This window comes from Xiphophorus maculatus, chromosome 2 (assembly GCF_002775205.1).
Source record: "Xiphophorus maculatus strain JP 163 A chromosome 2, X_maculatus-5.0-male, whole genome shotgun sequence".
In the NCBI taxonomy this organism is placed as follows: Eukaryota; Metazoa; Chordata; class Actinopteri; order Cyprinodontiformes; family Poeciliidae; genus Xiphophorus; species Xiphophorus maculatus.
Genome location: NC_036444.1, coordinates 18,009,249 through 18,018,763, shown reverse-complemented (window position 1 = coordinate 18,018,763; position 9,515 = coordinate 18,009,249). Strand labels below are relative to the sequence as shown.

Below are 9,515 nucleotides of genomic sequence, written 5' to 3'. Positions count from 1 at the left end.
CTTAATACACTTGAATTAAGACAAAGGTAACTTACAATTAGCTTTTCAGCAAGCGCTCATTTTAAGTAAATAAAAAACAAAAAACGTTCTAGTATCACTGGCAGATTGTCACTTATAACACGGGAAAAATGTTTTGTTATAAGTGAAATAACCTGTCAGTGGAACAGTACTTTCTTATTAATATTAATTATTTACTTGAAATGAGCTCCTGTATCTTGCGGAAAAGTTACTTGTCAGTTAGTTTTGTCTTATTTCAAGTGTATTAAGATATTTTGCACTAGAAACTAGACCAAGAATGCTTGGTAAGATTTTGTGTTTTTGCAGTGTTGGTGTGGCGGCAGTCTGATACTTCTGTATTGCCAACCACATACGAACCACAACAGCTTAGCTCTGTGCAAAACATAATCAACAAATTTCACAAGTTAAATGAAAATAAGACACAAAAATTCAAAATCATTAAAAAAGATTAACAGGGTGATCATAATCTGCTTTAAATTTTCTGTTACAAAGAGCTTCAGAAATCTCTCGCAGCATTAATAAATCATCCCCCGCTTTTTGACACACATTCTTTTATCCTGTAACAAGTTGTTGAATAAAATCTAAACTTTGTGAAAATCCGAGACCGATAGAAAAGTATTAAGTCTTAACGACAAAAAACATCTCGACATCCGTAGTTTTCAGGGTTACACGCATTAGTCATATATATATATATAAAAAAAAAAAGCTTTCAGGATTTCTCAAGTAAAATCTGAACACTGAGTTGAGACATTTGTTGGCATGAACGTCAGGCTTTTGGAAGCATCACGGGGAGAAAAGCACAGACTTGATGTACTCCACAGTGGTGATGTTCGTCAGCATGTTTACGTGCTCGTTGCCTGGCAACTCTTTGAGCGTGACGGGCTGCTTCTGCTGCCCCACCCACCGCTTGCACTGCACGGCGCTCCGCAGGTTGACCGTCCCGTCCCCGTTGCCGTACATCACCTCAGGCTCCACATCTGGGAACTTGTCCGAATACCGGAAGGCCTCCGGCGTGGGGATGCCGTTGCCGTATAGGCAGTGGACGGTAACGCCGGGGGCGGTCAGGTCAGACACCAGCGGCTCGGTGTCCTTACGCATCAGCCAGCCTTCTGCGAAACCGATGTCCGAGTAGAATTTCTCGTAGTCCTGCACGGTGTAGTTGTTGGTGGGGGTTTGGACAAAAACCTAGAGGTGGAAAACAAAAAGATTAAATATGGGATTAATCCAAGAACTTTTACCAGTTCTGATCCCTGTGCTGTTTGTAACATTTCTTTCAGTAGGACATCATTTTGGTCAATGTGGTAATAAACAGGTAAAAGGTCAACAGACTATCTACAGAGGAAAACTTGAACAAAAGATGGAGGAGAGGAGACCAAATGCTGGTAATTAAAATAATATTCAGAATCAGATGTGAATAATTTAAGTATTAAGTCACGGATTACAGACCTGATCTTTGGGCCAGGTGTGGGCATACGGGAGGAGCCAGCTGGTGGAGACGGCGGTCCGTTGCTGTGAGCGAATCTTCAGTGGGCTGATCACCGAGATGTGGTCATTGTCACCTAAATTTTGGGGAACAAAGAAAATGAGGTACAGAGAACTGAAAGTCGGGAGATTATTTCTGACCCAGAGTTTCACTATCTGGTTTCCTGAGAAGTGCAAGATGTTTCTTCTGGATCTTATGTTACAGTTTCACACAGCCTTTGATGGACAGAAGCACACAACAAATGTTATCTGAAATGGAAGAGAAATCCCATCCCATCTCACATTCACAGGTCTCTGTTTACATTTTGAACAATTAGAAGAAGAAAAAAATTGAATAACTTTTTGATTTTTTTGTGCGCTTGAATGAAAGATGTACACTCTCCATTCAAGAAATAACCAATTAAAAAACTACTTTTGCAAGCCTTTTCAAAGCTTCGGTATTGTTTATGCTTCCATGCTTTAAAGCAACATATTTTTGGTTTCTGATGTTTGTTTGGTTTTGATGTTTTGAATGTCAGCACAGCTTTCACGCTCCTGATTGTCTCTTACCGGATGTGACCACGCGGAAGGTTTTGGCCACGCCGGCCCATGGTGGTCCTAGACAGATGAAAGCCTTGATGTATTTGTCTTTCCAGGCCTGCGTCTGCTGGTTGAGGAAGTACAGCGTGTACATGTTCCCCATGCTGTGGGCGATGAGCAGCACGGGGCGCCCCGCCTTCTCCGCCATCTCCTCGATCATCTTCGTCAGATCCTGGAAATATTTTCCATTTTCATCTAGAAACCCCCCCCAAAGAAACAGAACTGAGGCTCTGCCCACAGGCTGAGTTGTGACATTTTGTTGTTTTAGCGTCGGTGCCTACTCGGAGCTTTCCTCCAGTCGTACGGCGCTCCTCTCACGTCATCGTCTCTGGTGTAGCCCCACTCCACCATCGCCTGCACAATGCTGAAGAAATACATGCCTGGAATATACAAACATGAGGTATGTTAGATAAATACACCAGATGGTTGTAGCACAGAGTTAAAAATAAATAAATAAAGATTTAGCAATGTTGAGCATAAAGGTGGCACATATATGTTTATGTACACCCAATATTTGTTTTCTTTAAAAAAAGAAAATTGTGGAAATATGCTTAGCTTGTTTCACTGTAGAACAGCTGACAGTGTATTGTGTTCATCAGAGAACATCTGTGACAGTTGGTTTCTGCAGAGATCACTCTGTATTTTAAATCATTTAACTTTGATGGTAAATATGTCAAGTTCTCAACTAGATTTAGGCCTGAACTTGGACTACGTCAACATGAGCATGCTTTAATCTAAACAACTCCACCGTAGCTCTGACTGTATGCTCACGGTCGCTGACCCAATGGACGGTGGAGAAAAGACTCCAACCCAGCCTCTAATCTTTTTCGGTTTTTGTCTTTACAGTATCTAGCGTCCCACAGCATGATGCTACCACAATAAATGTGCATGGTTGCAGAAAGTGTGTTAAAGTGCAGTGTTTGTTTTCCGCAGCGCACAAAATTTTACATAAAAGGCAGAAACGTTTAATTTTATTGTCATCTGATCGGAGCATCTTCTTCCACATGCTGGCTGTGTCCCCTTCATGGTTTGTGGCAAACCATCTGTAGACTGCAAACAGGACTTCTTAAGGCTTTCTGTCAATGATGACTATGCAGACAGATTGAAAGCAGACGTACTCTTCGCCGTGGGCTTGTGAGCTTTTCTCTCAGTTCCCTGTTTTCTGAAGCCCTGGCATATGCCGCTCATCCTGAGGCTAGATCTAATTCTTTTCTAATAAAAATGACTTATTCTTCCATCAATGCTTGGTCGGAATGAGGGGTTGCACCAAATTGAAGATTTCAAACATTTTTTCCAGTTTTTTTTATCTATTAATGGGATAATCCATAATTTATGTAGCTAACGTGTTTGCTACATGTTTTGGGACCCGGAAATGTCTCTGAGAAGAAGTTATTTGAGTTTTGTTGAGGTCCAAGGTTCTCAGGTTGGTGCAGCTCAGAGGTCTCTCCCAGGCATCTTTCACTCACCCACACTGCGCTTGCTGGGGTCCAGATACTCCAAGGAATATGTCTTTCCGAACCCCGGGACTCGAACTTCCACACCTGGTGGAGCGTCGGAGGTGTGTGTGGTACTGTTGTAGATCAGCCTGCAGAAGTAGACACACGCAGATTTGGATCAGTTCTGCATCCGTGTGGCCCACCGAGTTTTGGCAGTTCAACTTGAACAGAAACGGTTCCTGTTTTCAGTCCCAGAGTTCACCACATTATTTATGATGTGGGAATGGAACTTCTCCATCCCTGGTTTTTGTGTCCACCAAGCAGATGTGAGAGCAAATGTTTGGGTTTTAACCAACAGCTGCAACATTTGATGACTATCCAGCTTAAAGGAACAGGTTGCAGGACTGTTAGGACTGTTTGCTGTGGAATTAAAATGTCACCATAATTTGTCATCATCCTTGTCATCGTGATGAATCATTTAAGTATTTTTATGTAACATTATTAATATTCTTAATATTGTTTTTCTCTCTCACACATGCAGTACAGACCAAAAGTTTGGACACACCTTTTAATTCAGTGAGTTTCCTTTATTTTCATGACTATTGACATTGTAGATTCACACTGAAGGCATCAAAACTATGAATAACACATATGGAAATATGCACTAAACAAAAAAGTGTAAAACAACTGAAAATACCCCTTATATTCTAGTTTCTTCAAAGTAGCAACCTTTTGCTGTGATTACTGCTTTGCACACACACTCTGCATTTTCTTGATGAGCTTCAAGAGGTCGTCACCTGAAATGGTTTTCACTCCATAGGTGTGCCCTGTCAGGTTAATAAGTGGGATTTCTTGCCTTATAAATAGTCATGAAAATAAAGAAAACCCATTGAATTAGAAAGGTGTGTCCAAACTTTTGGTCTGTACTGTATATTTTAATCACCCTCTATATGCTGAAAATAGATATTCTTATCTCCTTTCCTCAGTAGTAACTTTCACACCAAAGAGCAGCAGTACAAGCTGCTTAGCTGTGGTGCATTACTGGATTGGGGAGAAATTTGATTTTTCCAACCAGCCAATCAGCTGCCAAACTTAAGATCTCGATGCTGTTAATGAGTTAATGACAGACAAGGTCCAAAGAAAAACTTTGCTAATGCAGTATTGAAGTGACAGACTTTAATACTGTCTGTTTAAAAATAAAAGTCTAAAGCAATAAGAGTTGGTTTGCAGCAGGGATTTTACAACTCCTGTCCTCAAGAGAATCAGGTGGTGGAATTGCCTCTAACATCCCATTGACTTTGGAAAGGCCTGCTAAGAAGCCATTTATTTGATCCAAGTGTGTGTGGAGTAGCTGCTGAGGACTGGAGTTAGAGACTCTTTGCACAGCATTACGTAAAGCCTGAACAAAGAAGCAAAAAGCCTTTTCTGACAGAAGAAAACAAATGACCTTTTCACTTTTTACCGCTGGGAAACTTTTTAGTCAGCTATAAGAAATAAGGCCTATAATTTTTTTAAACACCGTTCAAACCTTAATTCGGCTCTGAAAGAGACACGCACCTGATGTTGTCTATCCAGCAGTCGATGGCGTAGGGCACCAGCAGCTCCAGGTTGAGCCACAGAGTGAAGAAGTCTTCTGTCTTCTTGTAGCAGACATAGTGGACCACGCTGGGTTTATCCAGCTTCGCCTCCAGCTGGTTCCCCAGATCCCCCGGGACTGCAACAAGCAACACGCAGAGTCACCTCACAAACTGACCAAAGAGTCTGCTGAGAATGTTTTAAACCATAAAAATACATCCAACCGCTTAGAGGACCAAATGGCTGACCTTTTATCTGACAAATTTTTTTTTTTTAAAAATCAGTAAATAAAGTTGAAAGAAATTTGTGCAAAAATGGGTAAAATTAAAAACCTGTTTATATTTGAAAACATTATGAAAGCAGCTTAAAGTGTGAAAATGTAACATGTTTACTTTTTTAAAATATCTAATTAAATTTAATTCTCATGTAAATGGCAGGTTAAAGAAAATAATCGCTGCAAAACAATTGAAGACATGAACACAGATAAACCGGGGAGAAAAAGAACAGAGAACATTACAGGTAATTAAAGTCTTGAATATCAGCACACAGTTGAAAACTGAACGTAAAAGGTGATCTTCAGACTCCAGCTGTGATACACACACACACACGCACACACACGCACACACGCACACACACGTGCTGTGGAGTGGAAATCCCTGCCTGCCTGGTTTCACTGAAAAAGAAACATGAAGAGGCGCAAGAAAGCTGCAGTATCCAGGTTTTGACGCAGCAATGCCGTCTTGTTGTTTTTAAGCAGGGCCAACTGCATTCTGCAAGCATTTTAATACCAAGGCTCCAATCGTAAAGAAATCTGTCCGGACATGTTATTCAGTTAGGGTGTGAAACTGGAACGCAGCTCAGGTGATGATGAGCTGAAATCATGAACCGTTTCACTATCTGAGCAAACATACAGCTGCTGATCGCTTCAGTTTATAAAAATTCTCAATACTTCTAATGTTTTCCTTTCACTTAACTTTAACCCATTGCTAAAAACAAAAATAAACAGACCCTAACCCTGACTAATCAAGATTATTAGCTATTTAATGTGTAAATGTGCACCCTCCATTCCTGAAAAAGAGAAAGACAGTGAAATCAAGAATAGTATTTTTTGCCATACATATGATCATCATTCAGCCTTTCGTCATCCTGAAAAGGTGACGCAACACAAAGTCAAACATGAGGGCCACATGTTTGATTGTACACTGTACATCGATCTTAGTCAAAGGTTGCTGCAGCATTTCTCCACCGGCTGCTGTGCAATCAGAGCAAACGGCAGGACACTCAGAAATAATCTCCCTGAAAACAGACACCGCATTGATCCGAGTTGTGAAAACGATTCTTGATTTCACAGAGTAGTCCCGAGTGAAGGGTGCCGATTCTCCGAAAAATGTTTTTGGAAGAAATCTGTCCTGAGTTACAAAATAATGGGAGTTTATCAGGCTGTTATTTCTCTTTTCCACAAGTTTAATCAAACAACACGTTGGAGATCAGAGCAGCTCCACAGCCTTATCAAGCTAATGTGTTCAGACAGAGCCTGTGGTTTGAACAAACGGAGATAAACGTCTCCAAACTCAACTCTCCAACCACAGAACGAGAAGATTTTTTGCCCCAGAAAATTAGACAAATGTTTTAAACTGAATCATAAAGAAGAGTTATTGAGCACTAAACACAGTGGGAAACTCCCCAGAGGTGTAATTAGGTAATCAGTAAAGCTAAATGGCTGCTGTGCTGAGGAGACAAATTCAGGCTGAGTGGAGTCAAATGACCAGAAGACTTCTGGACTCTTCAGGCCTCACACATGATAAACAGGTCTTGAGTCATTCCTCATGTTTCCAGCTTGTTTTCCAATGGAGGAATAATGTAAAGCAGAGAGGAGTGTAAATAAACTGCTGGTAGATAAACTGAAAAAGTGGCAAAGAACTGGTCAAAATGTATTTTCTTTCTGCATTTCCTCAGTAACAACTGATTTAGATGTCTTAGCCACTAAAATGTGAACAACTGTTTAAAATGTTTGAAAGAGAATTAACAATAAGGTTATTGTGAAAGAGCTATACGGTGTAAAACAGTTACTTTTGTGCAAAATATGAGTAGAAAAAAGAAACAGCCACATTTAAAGAACCTTGTGAAACAAAATATTCCTTCACCCCTCCTAGTAGACGTTGAATGCTACATGCTAACCTATAAATTACCTCAAAATACAATTAAAATAATTACTTTTTGATTTCATAAATTAAAGGGAGATTTTACAAATCACAAACTGCATTCTTTGGGAGTGTTTCTTACGTTAAAGTAAATAGATTTTTTGACTGGATAATTAAAGTCGACTTACAGGTAAAAAAAAAAAAGAAGAATACTTTTCATGTTTTTAAAATAAGGGAAATTGTTTCACTGTGATTGACAAAAAAAAAGTTTCTGGAGGTGTGTTGTGTTTGATTTTACAGGCGCTTCTACACCAACGTTTACCACCACATTTTAAATCCGTGGTGCATTCAAGTCAAATCGTGCAAAAAGATATCCATGTTAAAAATAACTGCAAAGGATATTTCCCCCCCATAAATATCAAGATTTTTTAATTTTTTAATTATCATTTTCAGAAGCTTTTACGGGTGTACACTGACCTGATAAGATTACATCCTTTAACCAAAACTCCAATATTTTTTGTTCTATATTGGCCACTTTAAAAATACTCAAATTTTATCAAATCATATCTGAAAATAGTCTAATCACTTATACACCAAAGTATAGAATTACGAATGGATTTATGTACAGACAATATTATTTTTTATTTCTTCTTCCCTTGTGCTACAAGACTGAAAATCTACATATTTTTATCCTAGTTTAACGCATCATTTCCTTGGTGCAGCTGTCCAAGGTACTGGACAGTGATTATAATTATAATTTGAAACAATAATCGTTTAGCTGAGGCTTATAGTTGAAATTTAATTCTGAAGTTTAGTTTGATTTACTGGAAAATTGTTTTTTGTTTTTTTAAATCGAATAGTCTGAGTTCAAGAACCTATATTCCAAAAATTTTCTGATTTGATATCCAAAAACAAGCTTAGCTAGAGCTAGCCATGTTCTGATTCTGATTACTGGGCACAATTTATATCTTAATTTTAGGATCTAACTACAATATCCATAAAATAATGCATGTTTACAGGCATAATGTCCTCTGTTGCTGTTGTTAAAAGTGACGGCAAATTGACTGTTATGTTAATTTACCATCATTTATTTTCAACATAATAAGGCAGAATATGTTATGACAGTAACTTAAGATTTTTTTTATAATAGTTATTTTTATGATTTTGGTTCACACTTTTTTCAATGCAAATTATTAAGACACAGTATTCAAAGAATTATTGACCTACACATTTTAACCTTGTATTGTTAAAATTATATTAAAGCTTTCTGAGATGAAATAATTTATTTTTACAAACAACTCTTCAGGAGATTTAGCCAACATACCCAACCCAACAGACAGCAGGTTTAGTCAGATTACTGAACAAAGCCAATATAAAATGGTTAAACAAATAAAAATAAAAATAAAAAAAAAGGGTGTTATTTGGGAAGTGTTTGCAAAAGAGTTCGACATTTGATGATAAATCTATGGAGTTATCAAGTGTCCGAAGTTATCAAGTGTACTTGAATACACCATGAGGCTGTAGCCGTAAAACGCCGTGTGAATGCGCAACGTGATTCCGAACTGAACAACACCTGTCACGTTCCTAACTAAACCTCATCAGAGGGGGAATCCCGTAAAACTGCGAAATGGTTACTTGAGAAAAAAAACCTTAAATCTGACCCCAACACACCTCTATTCTCAACGCGGAAATCTACAGACGTGGACTTTCTTGAATACAGTTTCCTCGTTGCTGGTACACCCTGTACCCCAGCACGAATTTAAAAGAACCTGACAGCATTAGGTTTTAACTCAAAGATGACATTTTACACCCGGATATGACACAAGACAAAAAATATACGCCTTACTGAGGACGACGGGGGGTCTCTGGCTCTGACATGAGTTGTTCTGGAGGCATTTTTCTGCGGGTCTTCCTCTGCTCGGTTCCAAAAACAATAACAACAACAAGCCGACGGGGAGGGCTGCTAACCGGTGCCAACCCGCCATGGCTCCCGATGTGGCATAGCCGGTGGGTCACTGTCGGCTCCTCTGCGTCTGTTAGCGGGCACTGCCGCCGGCTGTTTCTGCTGTCGGGTTAAATGCCTCCGATCATCTGATCAAACCACTTCAGATGCCGATGACGAGTAAACAACTGCAGATCACGAGGTGCAGATTGCCGAGCAACTCAAACAGCAGCCATGAGTAATCGACCGCAGATGCGATCCAGACGCGATGAGCGACAAATAATCGATACAAGCGTTAGTTGTTTGTTTTTTTTGTCAGTGTACAGGAAAGGGAAACAGTAT

General features: G+C 39.4%; 1 protein-coding gene across 1 annotated transcript; it reads right to left on the bottom strand.

The window, feature by feature from the left end:
* Positions 1–252: 252 nt before the first annotated feature.
* Positions 253–9,367, bottom strand: LOC102219714 (group XV phospholipase A2). Its single transcript, XM_023348616.1, has 7 exons — positions 9,078–9,367; positions 5,073–5,229; positions 3,546–3,664; positions 2,361–2,459; positions 2,050–2,274; positions 1,465–1,577; positions 253–1,203 (listed from the first exon to the last, which is right to left on the bottom strand). Exons 1-7 carry the CDS (start codon positions 9,214–9,216, stop codon positions 802–804), a joined length of 1,254 nt encoding a protein of 417 aa, XP_023204384.1. The 5' UTR covers positions 9,217–9,367; the 3' UTR covers positions 253–801.
* Positions 9,368–9,515: the final 148 nt, after the last annotated feature.